The sequence below is a fragment of the Stenella coeruleoalba genome, assembly GCF_951394435.1.
Source record: "Stenella coeruleoalba genome assembly, chromosome: 17".
In the NCBI taxonomy this organism is placed as follows: Eukaryota; Metazoa; Chordata; class Mammalia; order Artiodactyla; family Delphinidae; genus Stenella; species Stenella coeruleoalba.
Window position 1 is genome coordinate 18,331,277 of NC_137163.1, and position 23,337 is coordinate 18,354,613.

Genomic DNA, 23,337 nt, shown 5'->3' on the forward strand with positions numbered 1-23,337 from the left:
AAAGAACTAAATAAATACTGTAGATACAAGGACTTCAGTGTACAGAGAACTATAGTTAGAATTCTGATGTCAGTATTCAGTGCAATTGGTAATACTTAAGGTAAAATAATGGTCCTCTACAATAGTGATGATGCTATAGGGATTTTCCTGTTAGTTCCTAGATTTGTACTAATTTACTTGAAAGATGTGAGAAATACAACACTTTATTTTCTTTTTTAAACTTGAGGTGAATTTGAAGAAATAGACAAAATTCCCTTAAGACTATAACTTATGATTATAATATATAGTATGTAAGTCTTGGTGTCTTTTTCTTTCTTTCTGGAGGGGAAAGGGTGGAGGGTAAGGCCTCTTGATTTGTAATTTTCCTAAGACATAGTTTCATTAAAGGATAGTATCTGGAACATGATAGACAAAATGTTTTAATGAACGAATGAATGAATGGATAAACATAAGAATAAATGAATGAAAGGTGTCATTGCCTTTCCACTTAAGAAACTAAAAAATAAGTAATTAAACTTGAGGTCTTAGAATCTCACTGATAATTATGCATGGGATTGGTAATAAAAGAATGTGGACTTTTAAGAATTGAGCAGTATTGGGGCTTCCCTGGTGGCACAGTGGTTAAGGATCCGCCTGCCAATGCAGGGGACCCGGGTTTGAGCCCTGTTCCGGGAAGATCCCACATGCCGCAGAGAAGCTGAGCCCGTGCGCGACAACTTCTGAGCCTGCGCTCTAGAGCCCGCAAGCCACAACTGCTGAAGCCTGCGTGCCTAGAGCCCGTGCTCTGCAGCAAGAGAAGCCACCACAGTGAGAAGCCCAGGCACCGCAATGAAGAGTAGCCCTCGGTTGCTGCAACTAGAGAAAGCCCGCGCACAGCAACGAAGACCCAACGCAGCCATAAATCAATCAATCAAATCAATCAATCAAAAAAAAAAGAAAGAATTGAGCAGTATGGTCCTGGCTATGGGCACCTCTTTCCTTAGAGGCAGACAGTATGGGCAGACTTGGGTATAAGGGAAGCAGCACTGCCAGAGCAAAGCACAAACATAGGTACCTTGAGCCAAGAGTATAAAGTGGTCTTATAATTAAGTTGATGCCAGATGTGAAGAAGGTACAATGAATGGATAGGCAGAATTCAGTCAGAGGAAGTGGGAAAACCAAATGGTTTGATAACTTTCATTTTCTTTAAGAAGGCAGAGAAGTACATGCTAATGCTTGTTCTGTTACCCTCTTTGGCCTTTGGCCAAAAATATCTGAAGAATTTTTATTATTAAAATAATAAAATTTATTATATTTTATTTATATTAAAAATATATAAAATAATGTATTATTATTTGACTTTTTGTTTAGGTCTGATGAATGGGTATTGAAGGGAATTTCAGGCTATATTTATGGTCTCTGGATGAAAAAAACTTTTGGTGTTAATGAATATCGCCATTGGATTAAAGAGGTAAAAGCAACTAGATCCATTTTCCACTTAGAAGTCAATAAGACATGTTAGTGTTCTCCAGATTTTCAAGTCGTGTGTCCTTTATTTTTTAGTAACTATAAAATACTTACTGTCATTTGAAAGTCCTTGAGTTTTTCCAGCAAAATGAGAAGCATTTTACAGAGAAAGACTAATGGTCTATTTTATCTGCTTTCCATTGTCAGTGTTGGCCTCCAAAGACTTTTTTGCTAAGGACGAGAATATTTAAGCTCCTTAAACATCAAGTTAGTTGTTAGATATATTCCAGCTCCTCATAGTAGTCATTTTTAATGTAATTTTGTGCTTTCTAAATTTGTTTAGGCTGAGAACCTAGATTCTGGAGTCAGTTTGCTTTTCATTTTGCTTCAGACATTCACAAGCTTTATTTATGATTTTGCTTAATCTTTCCAAGCGTCTTTTGTATAAGGAGAGTAAAGTAGTAGTAGTATCTACTACTACTAGTAGTATCTACTGCTACTACTAGTATGGACAGGGATTGTGAGACGTTATACGTGTAATGTGCATAGTGCCTACGTCATAATAAGTACTTATTGTATGTTGGCTAGTCCTTCAGTGTATTTATGTTCTCTGTCATTTTCACATCTTTTCCCATTATTTAAAGATTTGGCCAAAAAGAGAAAGTCAGTTGTATTTTGCCTAGCCCATTCTGTTCATATACATTTTAATCATATCATGTTTGTCTTCTCACCTCTCAGGGGGAAAAATTTCAGCCTTTAATAGCCTCATTAAATAGACCCCCTCTATCCTCCTTTTCTCATTTTATATACCTTCACCATCTAAACCTAAACTTAAGTAAGCCAAAAAGTAATTGCAAAAGATTTCAAATATTGAGAACTATGAAAGATTCATACATCTAGAACTGAAGAGTCCATTTTTAATTTCAAAAACTTAAAGTGTTTCAGGCACTGTTACAAACATTTTATAAATAGTAACTATCTTAATCCTCCTAACTACTCTTATTATTTGCATTTTACAGATAAGGAAACTGAGGCACAGAGAGGTTAAGTTATTTGGCTAAAGTTACACAGCTAGTAAGTAGTAGAGCCAGGATTCAAACCCGGCTTTTAACCACTTCATTATGATTTTTCCCACTTCTCTGTACTGCTTGTATGTTACCTAAACTAGTCATGAATTTCCAGCACAGTTGTGTTGTCTTTTTCCACTTAAACTTTTATTTTTTCATTTTGATCTGTCATATTAAAGAAAACTAGAGAAGTTTTAAAATTATAGATCCTGTCATAATTTTATCCCTATTTGTTTTTACTTGCTTAAATCCTCCACCAGAAGCAAAATACAGAGAAGGAAGAAATAAACTTGGAGAACAGGTCAGAGAGGCTGGGGAGAGCCATTAGGAAAACTTGCCAGGCTACTGGCCAGCCCTAAAGTCACAAAGTAGAGAAGGTTTTTTGGCTCTATCATTCGGCCAGTTGTGTAGTCTGCTTTGTTTATAACATAAACTACCTTTCAAATACATTTCATTTATTTTCAGAAATTTACATTCTGATTCCAGGAAATTGGAAACCACAGTTGAATTCTAAAATTTGATATGTAAAATAATTTTCACTGACCCCTATTTTTATGTCTTTTTAAGGAGCTGGACAAAATAGTGGCATATGAATTAAAAACTGGTGGAGTTTTATTACATCCCATATTTGGTGGAGGAAAAGAGAAGGATAAGTATGTTTATTGTTCAGAGATACTACAAACCTTGTTTTATGGGATTAATCTTTTAGGATCACTTGTATGTGTATCGAGGCCCACACAGGCCAAAGAAGTGTTAATAATGGTCTGTAATAATACTGAGCCCATAGACATCGGTAGTATTCTAATTACTCCTTTCATTACTATTGCATGTGATGACTGTAAATGGATTTAAGCATTAAAAAAAGACTAAAAATAATAAAGCTTTTTTCTTTTTTCATGTTAATTTCCTAATGCTAATATATTGTACTATTCTCATAAATGTTTAAAAATAATAGAAAAGGCTAAGTAGATGATTTCAGCATCAACACATCCTACCTATACCTGTTTATCTGAATAGTCAGCTGCCTAGACACTTATTTACTCTTTCCTTTTCTTTTTTTTTTTTGGCGGTACACGGGCCTCTTACTGTTGTGGCCTCTCCCGTTGCGGAGCACAGGCTCCGGACGCGCAGGCTCAGCGGCCATGGCTCACGGGCCCAGCCACTCCGCGGCATGTGGGATCTTCCCGGACCGGGGCACGAACCCGTGCCCCCTGCATCGGCAGGCGGACTCAACCACTGCGCCACCAGGGAAGCCCCCCCCCCCTTTCCTTTTATTTCCCTTTTTCTCACTTTCCTTCTTTTCTTTCCCTTTCTATTTTTTAGCAAGTCACTGAGACAACCACTTATAACAACATAATGGTACTAGCAGGGATTCTTATTTGTTCTACGGTCCATTAATTCCCTAAGGGAATATGGATTGAATTGGATGGGAAAGTTTTTCTGTATTTTTTACTCACCATTAACTGAAATTTTATATTTCTTTTAATTATGACTGTAGGTAACAGACAGTGCCGTGACTTTGTCAACAGTAGAAATCGTGGATGTTTTCTTGTCACATTTTAATTGTTAGCAAGTATCTTGAAATATTCTTTGCACTCATTACCTTAAAATTAGTACAGTAGACCACTGCTAGGTCTTGTTATTTAATGCATTAATAAACTAGCACATATGTTGGTAATGTCATAGTTTTAAAAAATATTTTGATAACTGTATTTCATTATAATTGGTTTCTTTTGTAAACCTGTGTATTTTATTGTGCACATTTAAAAGCAGTTTTTTCTGTGGTCCGTAGGATTAACCAGACTACCCAAGTGTCTAAAAGTACAACAAAGGTTAAGAAACTGCAAGTTGTATAATCAGTAGTCTTTTCTTTGGTGGAAGTATGGTCACTGAGACAAGATTAGGTCAGTGGCAAGGCATAGGAATTTGGAGTTAGACAGACTTGGATTTTTGTAGTTACTGATTTTTGTGAGCCTAGAAAATTGTATAACCTTTGTGAGTGTGTGCGTTTTAACGTGTAAAACAACGATTATCCATCTTAACCATGTTGGTTGCCAGGATTACTTGAGGTAAAGCTTTATACATAGTATGCACTCATTAAAATGTTAGTTCCTTTCACTTTCTTCTCTTGACTGCCTGCTATATGGCAGTTTCCCAGCATATAATTAGAGCATTCCCATTGTGTGTAAATAATTATTTACACTAAATGCTTTTACCTTTGTTCTGTCCATTTATTTAGTTCCTTTTGTATGTTTGATTTTCAAAATTTATGTATAAAAGCAACACATGAACGCATGCTCTTTGAAGAGATTCAAAACAAGACAGTTCAGAAGCATGTGGAGTAAAAAGTAAAAGATCTTTTTTAGCCCTCTTACCACTTCTCACTCCCATCACTTCCTCTCCTTGGAGATAACCTGATTATAAATTTGGTATATTCCAGACCTCTTTTTTTTTCTGGTCTTTATTTATGTGTATATGGCAGTTACAAAATACAATTTAGTCATGCGTGTTACTGTGTACTTCTCTTCTTTTTAAAAATTAACCGTATCTGTATTTTGGCAAGCATTCTGTGTGACTGTATGTGAATTTACTTTGTTCTATTTATATGCTATATAGTATTCCATTATACCTTGGAATTTATTTAACCTTTTTCATATTGCTGTCCATAAGCCCAGAAGTAATAGTGGAGTATAAAAGTAATTTTTCGGGCTTCCCTGGTGGTGCAGTGGTTGAGAGTCCGCCTGCTGATGCAGGGGACACAGGTTCGTGCCCCAGTCCGGGAAGATCCCACATGCCGCGGAGCGGCTGGGCCCTTGAGCCATGGCCGCTGAGCCTGCGCGTCCGGAGCCTGTGCTCCGCAACGGGAGAGGCCACAACAGTGAGAGGCCCGTGTACTGCAAAAAAAAAAAAGTAATTTTTCAAATATCAAATTACAAAATTTTATATTTCAGTATGCCATGCTTTTTTAAGGAAGTGTAATGACTATTCTTACACGTTGATTGTGAGAGTATAATTTGGTACACTGATTTTGAAGGGTAATTTGTTAGTACCGATCAGAATTTTAAAATGGGTAATTTTTAGATTCAGCAATTCAACTTCTGAGTATGTTATCATATAGAAATTATTCTCCTAGATATTTGCCATACAGAAATACTGCACATGTATGAAAAGATAATCACTGTAGCATTATTTGAAATAATAAAGTATAAACACCTTAAATGTTCATGTATGTTGTAAATATTTTCTACAGACTGTACCTATCTTTTAATTTACTGATGATCTCATGTCAGAATTTTTAATTTTTACATAGTCTGGTCTATATGTCCTCTGGATTTTATATTTTTCCTTGTGAAGATTTTTCCCACCCCAAAATTATGAAAGAAATTTTTTTCCTTTATTTTCTTCTAGTACTTTTATAGTTGTTTTTGTTTAAGATATATAATCCATCTTGAATGTTTTTTGTATATGCTTTAACCTGGGGCTGTTGATTGGAATTGCATTGATTGTATGGATGAATTTGGAAAGCATTGAAATATTTACACTATTGTGTCTTCCTACCAGGAGGTTGGCATGTGTTTCTGTTCATTCAGATTTTCCTTTATGTCTAGTTAAGTTATTTTTAGATGTTTCCTAGTCTTCGTTGCTCTCATATTAAGGAAACTGCTAAGGTATTCCCATGAGGTTTTGGATTTATTGTCTTGATGTAGCTATGAAATTTATTGTTTATTTAATTCAAATTTGTTATATTAAATCTGTTTATTTTTTTAGTCCAGCATCCCATCTACACTTTTCCATAAAGCATCCACATACGCTTTCCTGGGAATACTACACTATGTTTCAGTGTAAAGCTCACCTTGTGATGAGATTGATTGAAAACAGGATCAGTATGGAATTTATGTTACAAGTAAGTATTAAAGAACTTAACAATTGTAAAGAAAGATCTGTTCTATATGTATATAATCTGAATACTATTCTGTAGAATAGGAGTCAGGGCATCCAATTAGCCGTTTGCCCAGTAAGTAACCTGTTCTTTTTGTTTGTGTTTCCTCAGATGTAGAGTGGGTATGAATACTTGACCCACTTAATGCAGGATTTTTATGAAGATAAAACTAAAATGTGAGGTTAAGAGTAAAACCTGTTTATGCTATGATTTTGTGTTTGGCATTATTTAGAATATTAAGGATGAAGTGCCATTTACAAATATTTTCAATAGAAAAAAGCACATTTATCTAAAAGATGGTTATTTTTGCTATCGCTAAATTCTGCCATATGTCTTAAGCAAGTTTTGGCGGAAATAGTTGATATGTACTAGTTGAGGTAATAGAAAGCCAGTTGTATTATAAATGTTCAGCTATTCTTTTTCCATTGATAATATTCTTAGAGGTAAGTGGAAAATAACTTTTTAGTAATCTTTTTTTAAAAAGCATTTTAAATTTGCCTTAAAGTTAAGTTTCTTGAATCCTTCTGTCCTTTATCTTACCTTTAAAGAACAGAAATATTAAATGAGATGTGGTCTGTAAAGAGCCGGTTCACTTCTTAGAGTGGTATAAATGCAAATGAGTGTTCTCAACTTCTTAAAGAACGTATGGTTCCTATGTAAAGCTCGTAGCACAGTATGTTATAGGTGTTGTATAGTATTATAGCTCTTAAAAACACAGTATTCATTGTCTGGCCAGGATGTCATTAAAATTCAATTATATTTAGAGGAAGAATGATTTTATAGTCTGGCTGTTTAAATCTTTTCATGCTTCCACTGCTAATAGTCTTTAATTAAAACAATCAATGAAGTAAATGTGAAATTGTCTTTTGTAATTGTCTGTAATAAAGTTATAATGCAAAGTGGGAATAGTACAGAATTGCAAGCAATGTATATTATCTTATACAAACTAAATGATACTTTGATTCTTGCAGGTTTTCAATAAACTGCTAAGTTTGGCTAGTACTGCTTCATCTCAGAAGTTCCAGTCACATATGTGGAGTCAGATGTTGGTTTCCACATCTGGATTTTTGAAATCCATCTCGAATGTCTCTGGCAAAGACATCCAGCCTTTAATAAAGCAGTGGGTGTATCCTTTTCAATAGCAGTTCAGCAAAGGAGGGAAGGTTATGTGTATAAGGGGAAGGAGGAAGAAAAGGGCTTTGCGGGATGAAAGGAGGTAAGTAATAGTAGAAATAACCAGGAACTGTAAATCATTTCCTCTAAGGTGCCTACTAAGTATTGAGACACACATACATACACATCTGTATTTGTAAAATTTGGCATAATTTTAAAGTACCTTTTAGTGTGTGAGTATAGCAATAGGTTTGATGGTGAGGGAGGTAAATAATCCACCAGACAGGCCTGTAGGATTACTTGTAAGATGCAGTGGTCTGGTGACTTCTAGATGTGGTTAGAGGTTGGCACAATTTGAGTGGTATCTTGGAACTTTTCAATTGTTACATTTTTTTCATTTCAAGGCACTATATTAATAACCCAGTAGAGTGGTTTTGCTTCTTTCAAAAAAACTAATTTCTTAATGTTTCAGAATTTCTTTTTAAATCTGGGGAAACATTTTTCACAAGAATTTTGAATACTTTGCCACCTGGTTTAGAGTGGAGTACGCTCTTAAGCTTTGAACCGGGGGGAATGCATTTGAAAATTATTACTACCCTAATGAATAATTTATTTTGTTTAGTACGTATTTATTTTAGTATGCAAAAATTCCTTTACAATTCTTCAGAGACCAGAGCGGAGTGGTAAAATTTTATGGAAGTTTTGCCTTTAATAGAAAACGAAATGTCTTGGAATTGGAAATAAAACAAGATTATACATCTCCTGGAACTCAGAAATATGTGGTAAGGTTTTTTTCCAAAATGGCCTCCTGCACTGCTTTCTCGCCAGTTTAAATAAAGGAAGGGTTTATGGTTGGGGAGCTGGTTGGAAGTTTCATAGTGAGATTTTGTTTGCAAAGAATGAAATTGAGAAAACACCGTCAGGGAAGGGAGAAGAGGGTTGCTGATACAGATCTTGGAGGAAACAAATTCTCCCAATTATCCCCAGCTCTGGTACCAGCTGCCTTTCTGTGTCTCCACATGGAGGTCTTGTATAGTGTTATATTATATCTTGATATATATACCTGTACACATAAGAACACACATTGGTTTTTTTTCTAGTACTATCTTTGAACAGTATGTTTCTTTTTAAAGGGACCACTTAAAGTGACAGTACAGGAGTTAGATGGATCCTTCAATCATACATTGCAAATTGAAGAAAACAGTCTTAAACATGATATACCCTGCCATTCCAAAAGCAGAAGGTAGGCATTGGATCATAACTATAAACTTCAGTCTCACAGATTAAAATGCCAAAATAAAAACCCTAATGTATACCTAATTTTTAAGTAGAGAACATGTTATCTAGTATTTTCCCCCCCCTTTTACTTCAAGTTAGTATTACCAAACGTTCTTTTTTTTTTTTTTTTTAATTTATTTATTTTTGGCTGCGTTGGGTCTTCGTTGCTGTGTGCGGGCTTCTCATTGCAGTGGCTTCTCTTGTTGCGGAGCGTGGACTCTAGGTGTGCAGGCTTCATTAGTTGTAGCACACGGGCTCAGAAGTTGTGGCCTGTGGGCTCTAGAGCACAGGCTCAATAGTTGTGGTGCACGGGCTTAGTTGCTGTGCGGCATGTGGGATCTTCCCGGACCAGGGCTTAAACCCATGTCCCCTGCATTGGCAGGCAGATTCTTAACCGCTGTGCCACCAGGGAAGTCCCCAAACATTCTTTATTTGCTTTCTGTTCTTGACAACATTTGTATCCTTAGAATTAAATAATTAATTTTAAAATTTAGGTTTGGGAATCCTTATTTTGTAGGGACAGGGGGAAGTGGAATGGAAGTTCGAGTTTTTGGAGCCAGGAAAACTTCAAGACAAATCTCTTAGGTTCATTCTTATTAGTCTCATTTGATTAATGTCTATAGAAAATATTGGGGAAATGATCATTGACTATAAGGAGAGTAGCTGAATACATATGTCACGAAAAGCCCCTGCATCTTCTTTACTACGTCTCCTTTACTCTCCCTTTTCTCTGTATCACCATGCCCTGAAAGAACATTCTTGATGTCTTTCAAAGGCACGTTACCAGTTTACTTAAAAAATGTCCAATGGTTCATCTTTTGTTTAATATATTTTTTCTTTACCACTTTTTTTGTTTTTTAATTCAGCTATTAGCATATGCTCTGAATAGTGAAAGGAATGTGTAGTAATATCAAAATTTCAGGGACAGAAGTCTTATACTTATGACTATACTTAGGTTATCTCACACAGACAAGAATGTCAGTTGATTTTGAAGGCGTTTAGAGAACTTGATTCTGAAATCTCTGTAATCATTCTCTGTGAAAATTCTTTCTTAGTTCAAAGTGAAATTCTTCTTCTTTTTGTCCTGTGCACCTTTGAAATTGAGAACATCTGATTGCTACCCTTTTCATAATATTTCCTTTGTTTTGTTTTCTCTGTAGTAATAGCACATCATTTATGTATCCTTTGGTGTGAGGAACATAAAAAGACTGTGCTCTCTTTTCCTATTTTGTCCTCATGTGACCATGCATTTAGTGTAGTGTCCAGTAGATTTTATGATTCAGGAGTAATTTGCATGGAAGCAGTTGCTTTTGTTTTGGCTTATCTTAAATCTTGTGCATATTAATTAATTATACATATTAATTAGTACTGTTAAGATGTTTTGTGGTTTACCACTTGCTTTATTTCATATAGGACAGCACCTTGCATGTACATAACATGTTCAGAATTATACATGTCTCATTTCAGGCCTGGTTATTTTTTCGTTTTTTTATAAAGGATTTCCTTATTTGGTAGATCTCTTATCTTTCTGTATAAAACTTCCAGGTACCAGTTTTTGGGAATATATATATGTTTTAAGTTAACATTTAGTTGTATATTTCTGATTTTTGTTAAACTTTGATCAGGAAGACATTTTAATATCATTTACTTCATTCCCTTCAGTTTCAAAATAGACAGGTTTTGTGGTGTTTAAATTCCATTACATTTTCTATCTCTTCCTCCTTAGGATATCTTTCAACACTATGTGAAATTCTTAATTTGAACTTCAGCTGCTCTTTATCTGTTTTCAGAATTGGAAATGTCACAATTTTCAGACTTACTTTTCCTTAAATGTAGGAATAAGAAGAAAAAAATTCCACTGATGAATGGAGAAGAAGTTGACATGGATCTTTCTGCAATGGAGTAAGTTAGTTACTTAAGTTTAAGGATATAACATTTTCTGCATTCTCATTTGTCTTGTAATATATTTACATCTAAAAGTATGTAAATGTCCTGAAATTAGTACATTTAATACTTTTAGAAGGCAATAAAAACCTTTTGTTGAAAACAAATTTTAACATAAAATTATAATTAATCAAAGAGAGAAAAGTGAATCTAGCCTGGCCCAGGTGAAATTCAGAGGAAGTAGCCTTGAATTAGTTTTCTTGCTTCCCTCGTGGCCTCTAGAGCATTGCTTCTCAAACTGAAGTGCGTGTAAGTCACTTGGGGAATCTTCTTAAAATTCAGTTTCTGACCCAGCTCTTCACTAGTGGGTCGTGATAGTTTGCATTTCCAGTGAGTTCTCAGATGTTACTGGTTTTCTTTGTCTTTGGACAAAGCCCCAGGGCACTTTGAGACTTGCTATGTTTGCAAAAAACAATTTAAATATCATTGTAAAAATTTTGTGGTAATATTTATTGATTGACAGGCATTTTATTTTTAAATATAATGTAGCTCAGAGTTTATTTCGCCCATCCATATTGTGCCTGTGTAGTTTTTATAAAACATCTGTAATTATTTACTAACTTGGTTACCAAATATCACTTCTATTTATTACACAGTTTATATAATCTTTCCATATTAAGTCCTTGCCTGTAGTAAGTACCCAGTAGTATTTGTTGAATTGAGTTTATATTTCAGGTGGTGTTCTTTGATAAGAGTGTTAGACTAGATTTTTAGGCTGGTTGCTTTTCTCTTTTTTGGCCACGCCCCAGGCGGCATGAGAAATCTTAGTTCCCCAACCAGGGATCAAACCCGAGCCCTGTGCAGTGGAAGTGTGGAGTCTTAACCACTGGACCACCAGGGAAGTCTCTAGACTAGATTTTTAAAACTGTGCTTGTTACTTTGAGAGGTACATGAGGATAAATTTATGCTATACCTCTGAACTATGATTTCAGAACTTTGTTTGATAAAAATGATCATGAGTCTAGCATTTTTTAAAAAATAAGTCAGCTAAACAAATTAATTTAATAAATTAATAAGAAATAATTTTATCTGGGACTTCCCTGGTGGTCCAGTGGCTAAGACTCTGCACTTCCAATGCTGGAGGCCTGGGTTCGATCCCTGGTCAGAGAACTAGATCCCACATGCCACAACTAAGAGTTCGCATGCTGCAACTAAGAGTTTGCATGCCGCAAGTAAAGATCCCGCATGCCACAAGGAAGATCCCGTGTGCCACAGCTAAGACTGGATGCAGCCAAATAAATAAATTAGTTAATTAAGAAAAAAAAGAAATGTTTATTTTAGTTACAGATTGATGTCTCATAAAGAGTGGCATTTATAGCCATTGGCAAGTATTAGACTTTAGGAAGTAAAATGAAGAAATTTGGTCCAATTTCCCCTTTTCACATCATACAATCACTAATCAAAATCCCCAAATTAATATTTTCAGATGGATTTTTTTGTTTCAACAAGATCAATATAGGGCTACCCTGGTAGCGCAGTGGTTAAGAATCCGCCTGCCAATGCAGGGACACGGGTTCGAGCCCTGGTCTAGGAAGATCCCACATGCCGTGGAGCAACTAACCCCGTGCGCCACAACTACTGAGCCTGAGCTCTAGAGCCCGCGAGCCACAACTATTGAAGCCCGCACCTAGAGCCCGCGCTCTGCAACAAGAGAAGCCACCGTGATAAGAGAAGCCTGCACACCGTAACGAAGAGTAGCCCCCGCTTGCTGCAACTAGAGAAAGCCCACATGCAGCACCGAAGACCCAACACAGCCAAAAAAAAAAACAAATATATAAATAAATTTATAAAAAAAAGGATCCATATAGATGGACATTGTGAGAAACTTGAAATTCATATTAAACATAATGAGAAAATTGTCAACGTGATCTTTAAAAACATGAACGCAGTAAAACTGCATGGAGAAGGGAATCTGGTTAATAAATGCTGTTTTTTATAAATATATGAAATTAAAAAAATAAATAAAAAAGAAAATTATATTTTCTTTCAGTGCTGATTCTCCTTTGCTGTGGATAAGGATAGACCCAGACATGTCGGTATTGAGGAAAGTAGAATTTGAGCAAGCAGATTTTATGTGGCAGTATCAGCTCCGCTATGAGAGGGATGTTGTGGCACAGCAAGAGTCCATTTTGGCCTTGGAAAAGTTCCCCACTCCAGCATCTCGGCTTGCCCTAACTGACATATTAGAACAGGAGCAGTGTTTCTACCGCGTGAGAATGTCAGCTTGCTTCTGCCTTGCAAAGGTGAGATTATGTACAGTAGAAAGAAAACAAGATGGCTGATGCGTATTTTAAAAAAACAAAATTATCTCTAAAGGTGAATTAAAATTCACCGTAGTCTTTAATTTTACTTGGTGGTTGGTCTCTTGAAAGCTTTTGCCAAATGCTTTTAACAAGGCTGATTTGAAGAAACACGTTTTGACCTGAAAATAAATAATGCACTAAAATTTTATAGTTGTTAAACTGAGTTTAAAACCAAAGAGAATTTTCCCATTTTACTGGATTGCCGACCAAAGAATTGTTAAAGCAAAGAATGTAAGAAAGTCCTTGGTTTGAGTGATATTTTATATTGTAGTACATGAAATCAGTTCATCTTAATTATCCCACTGTGGTGGTGATTTCTTGTTGGTTTGAGCTTAGTAATCAATATTAGGGATATGGAATTTAAAATGATAGGTTCTATTATTTAACGTAATAGAAAAGTTAATTTATTAAGAAAACTACATATTTTTCTTTAGATACAAAAAAAACCCCTGAAGGTAGAACAAATGAAACCCAGAAAATGCAGACAAATATTTGGCCAGAAATACTGGGTTCCAGGTATTTAAAAAGCATATTGGTACTAGGTTCATTCCCATATAGTAACTCTCTTGCCTTCCTCCCTGCTAAATCCACTTGTCCAGCATTTCAACAGATCATAATGGTTTAGATTTGTTTTATCTCTAATGGTAACTAGTGAGCAGTTTGATTCCTACATCTACTCAGATATATGAGGGAAAATGTGATTTTCTTTGATAATCATCTGCTAAGGATGTAATTTCATTGCTCCTATAAAGTTCTTCGTGATTCTCACATGCAAAATTCTTAGCAGATCTGTAAAATTATAGACTTATTTGAAGTTAATTATAATTTCATTCTTTTCAGACATGATTTTTATATACACTAAAAGTATCAATAGCAAGATGTGGATTTTTTTGTAAAGTGTTCTTACAGACTTAGGTGGTAGCACTGTACTTGCTTATTTTTAAATTAGGGTAGATTTAAAAGCCTTATTTAAAATCCATGGTGATGTTTCTATCTGATAAATTTAAAACTTTAGAACTGCATCTGCCTAAATGGACAAAACTTACTCAGAATAAAGTCTTTGCAAACAAGTTTTCTTAAAACATAAGAAGAGTGCTCCAGTTTGGAAACTAACTTGTTGAAAACAGTTACAAGTGTACATAAGAATTTTAGGGGCGGTAGAGTTTATATATATTTATAAATATATAAATGTATTTATATACATTTTCTTGGAAATGATCATGAAAAGCTAAAATGTATTAAATTTCTAAGAACTGAAATTGTTAAAAATGAATCCGATTGTATTGATAACTTTTAGAAAGCTATTTTATTTATTTAAAAATATGTTTTCCATGGTGGTCAAATTACTTCATTTTCTAATTCCTTGCAGATTGCAAATTCAATGGTGAGCACATGGACAGGACCACCAGCCATGAAGTCACTCTTCACTAGGATGTTTTGTTGTAAAACTTGTCCAAACATTGTGAAAACAAACAACTTTATGAGCTTTCAAAGTTACTTTCTACAGAAGGTACAGTCTCCCTTCTAGTTTTCTTATGATTGTTTTTTGCCAATATCTGTATATCTCATTTTAACCTGGGGACTCTTCAAATATTATTTACTTTCTTATAAATGATTTTGTCTGTGTTCTCTTTTTGCTCCTAAAATGTTTTCCAAAGTTTCAGTTGTTCATTGATTTTATGAACTGTGTGCGAGTAAGTCACTGTCCATATTAATACTAAAGTAAGTAGAAATGGATAATTTGACTTTTTGGTTGGTTACATGGGGGATGGAGGTATGGGTGGGTCCTTCTGATGGCCATCCTTGTAGGATGTGGACAGCATTTCTGAGTCAGAGACAATACAGCACACAGCTCTAGTTTCAGTCCCAGCTCTGCTGCTCACTAGCAGTTTGCAAGAGGACAAGTTTCTTAACTCTCTAAGCCTCAGTTTACTCAACTGTAAATTTATCTTTTTTTAAAATTAAATAATATCAAGCATGTGAAGTGTTTCGTACTATATTCTTATCAAATAGCAAGTTTTTTACAAATGGTAATTTAGAAAGTGGTGGTGTGATAGAGCCACTGTTTTAGGAAGTGATGTGGGAATGGCAGGGTGGTCAGCATTTGGGCAATTTGGAAGTCATTTGTAAAATATTTTGAGTAAGTTAGTGATGAAGGCCCAGATTAGATTAACTGGATTAACTACAAGGAGGAGTAAAGTTGAAGTAGAAAAAAACTAATGAAGCCTATTCTTTCATGATTTGGTGTTGAAGAGTGTGAGAAAGGTGACAGGTTGAGGATAAAGCAAGGCTGAGAAAGGACATTTCAGGTTTTGTTTTGTATAGAGGGAGAAAAAGCTTGAGGCATGTTTGGCACAGAGAAAGGAACCAGTGGAGAAGCAGAGATGAAATATTCATCTCTTGGGAGCAAGTAAATATAAAAAACATAAGACAGAGCAAATTCTGAAGTTATTAGTAGTGGGTGGGGACATAATTGTGAGGTTAATTTTAGAAAAGATATGAACATTCCTTTTTCTGAGGCAGGTAGAAAGCAGATTAAAAGTAAATGAAATGATAGATGTTGAGGGGAATGTTAAGCAAGGTGAGATTTGTATGTGATGGAGAGAAATGTGAAAAGAATTACCCAGCCACATGCTGAGAGTGGAAGTCATGACATATTGATAGTGAATTTCATCAGCAGAACAGATTCAGGAGATCGGGTTTGGGAAAAGCCAATATTGGTGTGATCAAAGAAGTCTGAGGCATCCTGTTATTTTAAAGAACCGAGCATTTCATAGTACTTGAACATGTTGCTCAGCTCTCTATTGCCATTTCACTAATGTATGGTCTGAAAGCAAGTTAATTTCTTTGACTACCGAATGTGTCCCCTTCATTATGCCATTGTACTTCCGTATACCTGAGATCAATATTCAGATTGGGAGTTGTGATCCATTAATGAGGGGGGTCATGAAATCAATTTGGAAGTTTTTTTTTTTTAAATAAAAGAAAACAATAGGCAGTATCAGAATGCGACACATGAAATAAGGGTAGGTGTAAGGTTTTTTTTGTTTTATTTTTTACTTTGTATACATGACGTGTGTGTGTGTGTGTGTGAGGTTGGGATGTAAATGTATTTCTTACTGTGGGTTACAGTCAAAAAAATTGGAAAAGCAGTGCTTTTAGACTAGTTCACCTTTCACATAATACTTCTAGTGGCAGAAAAGAGAGAGAGAGGATTAGTGCTTAAATCAAATTTAAGTCCTATTTCTATGGAAAAAAAACTTTCCCTCAGTTCTTACAGCATTAATAGTAACTATTGTAGCACTGACCGTCCCCTTGCTTCTGGTCCTTCAAGCAAGCAAAGGAGTCCTGCTACTTTCTGTCCCCCAGCTTAGAGGGAATAGTTATTTTGAATCAGAAGACGGGGTAGTCCAAATCTCTCTGTGTACTGGGGACTGTGATGTCTATTTGTCTGTAGTTCTGCCTCGAGTTTGAATAGCTTGGTTTTACTGGTAGAGGTTACCACTGTGAGTCAGGCTTCTACTTCCTTAGAAAAGTTGCCTATGAAAATTTGGAGAGGAGAAAGTTAAGCTGGATTTTAGATAATTTACCATTTTTCCTTAGGCTGAGAATGGGGCAGTGGTACTGGAGAATCAGTATCTTCTCAGACTGGTGATTGAACTCTACTGTCTGCCTGCCACATGCCTCCAGCCACTGTATCCATTAATCCTGAAAATGGTTGTGAGGAAACTAGACTCCTGCCCAGTAAGCAACTAGCTATAATAATCCATCTTAATAGGCAGTGGTGTAGAAGTTGAACAATGGTCTTATCTAATGTTAAAGCCCATACCTTGTCCCTTGTAAAACACGGAACTGAATTTACATTACACATACCTCTTCTGACAAATGGGCTACAGAGTGTATCCAGTTATGCAGCTTTCCCCTTGGTTTCCTACTCAGTTCCTTTGTTAGCATGTTTGAGACATGTTCCCAGTGGGAGGGGTAGGAATCGGTGGGGGTTGGAGTCCATCCAGATACCTGTGTCAGCCCCAGAGTAACCCTGTTTCAGCATATACTTCATTGAATTGTAGTAATGAAAATTAAACAAAATTTTTTTTTTGTAGACTATGCCAGTTGCGATGGCTTTATTGAGAGATGTTCATAACCTTTGTCCCAAAGAAGTCTTAACATTTATTTTAGACTTAATCAAGTACAATGACAACAGAAAAAATAAGGTAAGATACCTCAGTATTATAAAAGTAGCCAGTGATATTTTGTTTTTAAAGAAATATTTAGACTGTGAAATCATTGTTGTGTCCATTGCACTTGAAATTTATAGAGAAAGAAATATACAAACATGATTTATTATAATCAGTACATGAAAACCAAGATTACTTGGTTTTTAAATGTTCTGTATGCTGTTATAACGTGGAGATAGAAGTACATCAAATTTTGGGAACTCAGCTAACTTTTGTTTTGGTGACGTCTGACAGCTCAATTTTATTTTTATTCCTTTTTTCTTTTATCAAGTGATACCCAGAAAACAGTTCCTCTTGGGATAACTTGTTCATTGATGAATTTGACTTTTTTCTTTTTTACCATTATGTGTGTTTTATTCATTTATTTAGTAAATTGCTATTGAATGCCATGCTTCAAAAGTTATTTCACCTTACTTGTTATCATTCTAACCATCAGCAAGTGTTTTTGAGAATATATGCTATGCTAGGCGGTATACCACGTTACATAGAAAGAATGCATGGTAGTTGCCGTCTGGAATTTCATTTAAATTAAACGTCTATTGAAGAACTGCTGCATATCACAGTCTGATTCTGGGGCCTCAAGGATTCAGCCTAATGGGGAAATCAGATAGGTAAACAGGTTATTCATAACTGCTAAAGTGGAGGTATGTATACACAAATTTCTAGGGATATTCAGAGGAAGTAGTGCCTTCTTCCAAGGGTATAGAGAGACACTCAGGGAAGTTTTGTACATAAGATGTGACCCTCGAACTGAGTCATAAACAATAGGATTTTCCCAGTCTGAGTAGGGCCAGTCTAGGAAGGTTACTCTGAGCAGAAGGAACAGCACATATAATGACACATGTAACTTGTAGGATAAGTTGAATTCATGAGAAGTTTAATAAAACATTACAACAGTAAAAAAAAAGTCACAAGTGGACCTCCCTGGTGGCGCAGTGGTTAAGAATCTCCCTGCCAGTGCAGGGGACATGGGTTCAAGCCCTTGTCCAGGAAGATCCCACATGCCGCGGAGCAACTAAGCCTGTGCACCACAACTACTGAGCCTGCGCTCTAGAGCCCGCGAGCTACAGCTACTGAGCCTGCGTGCCTAGAGCCCGTGCTCCATGACAAGAGAAGCCAGTGCAGTGAGAAGCCCACTCACCATGACGAAGATTAGCCCCCACTTGCCGCAACTAGAGAAAGCCCATGCGCAGCAACGAAGAGCCAACGCAGCCAAAAATAAATAAATAAATTAATTAATTAAATTTTAAAAAGTCACAAGTGTTTTATTTACAAATGGTGATTTATATTGAAAAATCAAGAAGGCAAAATTTTCCTCTTTAAGTCAGTAGAGTAACATTCAAATGATTTGAGAGTCCTTAAAAAAATTAGTTCTTTAAAGAATGCATTATAGCTGATACACTTTCTTTCCATTTTTGAATATTGTTAAAAAAGATTTTGTAAGATTCTTTCCTTCCTAATCTGCTGGTTTGTTTTGACTTTCACTTATAGTATTGCTTTCTTCACCTACACGTGAATTTCTTTTTTTGAAGATATAATTGTCTTCAATTAAGACTAGCATACATCTTAATCCCTGAAGATATTAAGGACAGAATAAATGCAAATAATAACAACAGTAATAATAGCTAGTTTTTTGTATGTTCCATGACCTGTACCAAAACTTGATTAATATGATCTTCATCAGACCTCTGAGATAGACACTATAATTATCTCAGTTTCCATTTGAGGAGATAGAAGCTAATAAAAGCTAACAGATTTACTCAAGGTCATATATGCGGTAGGGCCAGGAGCAAAACCTAGATTTGTCTGATGTCAAAACTTAAAAATTATTGTTGAGAGAAAAAGATTTTGTTGTTATTTAAAGATTTGCAGATTAATGGATTAAAACTGGAAGAAAAGATGTGATTGGATGGTGCCTAAGAATAGTTCATTGATTTTCTTATGTTCGTTTTTAAAGTACTTCACTTCCAACCACTAATGATTTGTCTCTGAGGGCTTTGGTTAAGCATATTTTTTAAAAAAGGTTCACTATATAAAGTGCATGAGAAGAAATGAAAGATTTTTCTGGGATTAAGATTAAATTAGAAATACAGAACATTAAATGCCAAAAAGAAGTTGGGATTTGGGGGTGGGAAGATATTTTTTAAAATTTTAACATCTCATGAATTGGGCAGGAGCGTTAAATTCAATATTCTAGATAACTTAGTTTTCAAGAAGACTAAAATTAAATCCCTTTCAAGCCTGGTTATTAGTCATTTTATATGAAAATCTTTTATATATACACATGAATTTCTAACATATTTCTAATAAATCATATATACATTTATGAAATTTGTCTTCTTAAATAAGTATGCAGAACATGGGTTGAACTATTCCTGATACCAAACGATCATTGTTAAAAACTTCAGTCAGCCTTTGCTGCAGTACGTTGACGTTGATGCCTTCAGTTGTTTTTTTTTTGTGGGAAGTTTTGCTGTATGTACTAAATGCCCCCACACCCCCCCCAGTTGTGTTTCACAAATTATTTATTCTTCACTTGACTTTGGGGTGATCAGATAATCTGGCCTGTTCGATTAGGAGTATAGTGTCTGTGAGAATTGGATATGGTCTGAGGGGTAAATGTTAAATATTTTGGTTTTTGTACTTCATCCACATCCCTGTCTCATTTTTAATTTCTGAATTTATTCTGTGCTCTGAATACTTAGTTCAGAAACAATGGTTAAGTAAATGGTCTTTTGCTTTGTTAGCAAAGTAGTTATCAGAGGTAACAATGAAACTATAAAAATACTTGGAGAAAACCTATGAACATTATTTAAATGATCTCTGAATGCAAATGGCCTTTCTGAGTGTGAAACAAAACTTAGAAACCGTAGAGAAAAGGTTGACTGAAGTTATAGAGATTAATTTTTTTAATCATTAGAACAGTTTGAAAACAAAACTCGTCCATGGTGAATACTTGTGGAGTATTTTTTCTTTGGTTTTGTTTGTTTTTATGTGCCTTGTTTTTTTTCCTACCTGGTATTCGAACATAGGAATGTTTAGGGACTGTGCCATTATGTGTGTCAGTTGGAGGTTCTTGGCTCCATGGTGGAAGTCAGAAGGGGCCAGGTCTTCTTCCTTTGTCTCCTAGCAGTTTGTTTTGCCACAGCATAATCCCAACACTGCTGATAGAAGTAATTAATTTGCTTGCTCCATGTTCAGATTTCTAGGCTAGAGCATCTGAGTTGCTGAGTTTAAATCAAACCACACCCAGATTGCTTTCAATAAATTGCTTCTCTGGGAATTGACTGGGATATGGATTTAGGAATTTTTATTTGTTTTTTTGGATGGTTTCCTCCCTTTTCTCTGCTTCTCTTGCTAGAACTCCTATTATTTGTATGTCATGTGTTCTACACCAGCCTTCCAACTTCCTTGTGCTTTCTTTCCTATTTTTTATCTTTTTTTTTTTTTGCTCAAAATTTTTGGAGTTTTTTTCAATTTTATATTCCAATTTAATTTTTATTCTGATTCTCTGCATATTTCTTTTTTTAAAAAATGTATTATCCTGTTGGAAGGGATATCATTGGTTACTTCTCAGACAATATTAATGGTCACTTTTGAATTTTTTTCCCTCTACTGGTTTTCTTTTCCTTGTATACTCTTATTTCCTCCAAGTCACTTTTCCCACTTTGTTCTGGTCTCTCTTTATGTTAATGCTTTCTTCAACTATCTGGTGACCCTTGGTTGGATGTTTTAGATGAGAATAGAGCACTGAAATAGCTGATTTGAAGCTCTGTATTACCAGCAGGATTTGTGGACTGTGGTCTTCCTTTTAGAGGAATCTGGCTAGATTACTATGAGAGTGTCTTACATGTAGTAAACATTTGTCAAGTAAAGTAATGTATTTCTAATTAGTAGACCTCTTTCACTCTTTTTTCCACTGTGTGACTCTATACAAAGGACGGAATTGAATACTAACCTGAAAACTTGCTTATGTTTTCAGATGAATTATGTTTTTAAGTTATCATATTTTATTTTATTAACTTTTGAATAGACATGTAAATTCTGTTGTCTTCTCGTAATTATTTTTTGGCTTAGTTTTCAGATAACTATTATCGTGCAGAAATGATTGATGCCCTTGCCAACTCTGTTACGCCTGCAGTCAGTGTGAATAATGAAGTTCGAACTTTGGATAATTTAAATCCGGATGTGCGACTCATTCTTGAAGAAATCACTAGGTTTTTGAATATGGAAAAACTTCTTCCGAGTTATAGACACACCATCACTGTCAGGTATGATGATTCTTCGTATTTGTTTCTTAAAGTTATTTGCTTTCATAATTATAAGAGAAATTTATTTGCATAGAGAATTGGGAAATATAGTAAAGTAAAAGAAAATCCTATATGATTCTACCACCCATGGATAAATTATTGCTATTTTGGAGAATGGCCTTCTAAATTTTTTCCTCTGGTAACTATATAAATTTTAAATTATTTGCCATATTGTATATATAGTTTTTATATTCTGCTTATATCATAAACACTTTCTCATGTCATCAGAAATTCTTCATAAGCATTGTATTTGATGTCTGCATAATCTTTTATCCCATTGGATATAATTTAAACTCTATTATAGTTTATTGTTTATTATTGTATAATTATAATAGTTATATAATAATTATAATATAATATTATTATATTATATTATTAGTTTATTGTTAGGCTTCTTTTACGGCTTCTGTCAACTTTGTATGTATGACTGTCGACAAGTTCTGTCTATTTCATGAGGAGTTCGCTAAAAAAAAGTTGATTTACCCATTCAACATTATGAACAGTTTCAACTTTCCATATATACTAGTGAATAAACTATATATGTATTACTAAAACTTTTGGAGAGAATACTTTATTTAAGTTATGTTTTATGCTAAATACATTTTTCTGAAGTGTGTTCCAGTTAAAATACCTGAAACTGAATTTCCAAAGTTTTGAAATTAGTTTTCTTTTAATAGGGTTTTTTATTGTCATTGCAAAAATTGAATGTTAAAAAATTAAAAAGTGGATTCAAATTACATTCATTTTTCAGCTTACTGTTACAGATTAATTTCTAATGCCTTGGAAACAAGTTTAAAAGAGTATTTAACTATAAATACATTTTCCTAGTTGTTTGAGAGCCATACGAGTGCTTCAGAAGAATGGCCATGTGCCAAGTGATCCAGCTCTTTTTAAATCTTACGCAGAATATGGCCACTTTGTGGACATCAGGATAGCAGCTTTGGAAGCAGTTGTTGACTATACTAAAGGTAATGCTTTAGAAATATATGCCCATAATCATTTTATCAATAGAAAGAATTGTTTACCATTTACTATTTAGTTATTAGGGTTTTCATATTATGTACAATACAGATATTTTGATTTTAAATTCTTGACTCACTGATTGAGAGTTTTTGGTAAATGTAGAATTCATATAAAAATTAGTAAATGAGGGAAAAGAAAAGAGTTATAGATAGATATCTTTGGTCTTTCTGAAAAGTTAGTGTATCATTTTATAGCTTTAATTACATGTTATTTTAAGAAATAGAAGGTTGGGGAGAAATTTCTAATTACATAAGGTTTCAAGAAAACATTTTGGGGCTTCCCTGGTGGCGCAGTGGTTGGGAGTCCGCCTGCCGATGCAGGGGACGCAGGTTCGTGCCCCGGTCTGGGAGGATCCCACATGCTGTGGAGTGGCTGGGCCTGTGAGCCATGGCCGCTGGGCCTGTGCGTCCGGAGCCTGTGCTCTGCAATGAGGGAGGCCATGGCAGTGAGAGGCCCTCGTACCGCAAAAAAAAAAAAAAAGAAAAGAAAACATTTTGTACCTGTCAAAACTGTTATCTGTGAAAGTAGAGCAAGAGATACAAGTAGGAACTTCAGGAGGGGGATTAGGCAAGGCTTTGTGAAGTTGAAAAAAAACATAAGGAAAAATATGAATAAGAGAACACTACATATTCAAAACATTTTCAGAAATAGAAGAAAGTTAAGGAGATGAAAATA

At 35.0% G+C, this 23,337-nt stretch overlaps 1 protein-coding gene across 6 annotated transcripts in view; it reads left to right on the forward strand.

The window, feature by feature from the left end:
- TAF2 (TATA-box binding protein associated factor 2) overlaps positions 1-23,337 on the forward strand; it is a 79,710-nt gene that overhangs the window by 23,328 nt on the left and 33,045 nt on the right. For all 6 annotated transcript variants that reach the window (XR_013824671.1, XM_079902186.1, XM_079902185.1 and 3 more), the window contains 12 exons: positions 1,351-1,450; positions 3,081-3,166; positions 6,282-6,417; positions 7,425-7,579; positions 8,234-8,348; positions 8,700-8,809; positions 10,681-10,746; positions 12,779-13,031; positions 14,461-14,601; positions 17,195-17,305; positions 21,407-21,600; positions 22,468-22,607. Coding sequence is in view for 5 of the 6 variants with exons in the window: in XM_079902186.1 (XP_079758312.1) it covers positions 1,351-1,450; positions 3,081-3,166; positions 6,282-6,417; positions 7,425-7,579; positions 8,234-8,348; positions 8,700-8,809; positions 10,681-10,746; positions 12,779-13,031; positions 14,461-14,601; positions 17,195-17,305; positions 21,407-21,600; positions 22,468-22,607 (1,607 nt within the window). In the remaining variant the exon portion in view is untranslated. The remainder of the gene's footprint in view (positions 1-1,350; positions 1,451-3,080; positions 3,167-6,281; positions 6,418-7,424; positions 7,580-8,233; positions 8,349-8,699; positions 8,810-10,680; positions 10,747-12,778; positions 13,032-14,460; positions 14,602-17,194; positions 17,306-21,406; positions 21,601-22,467; positions 22,608-23,337) is intronic.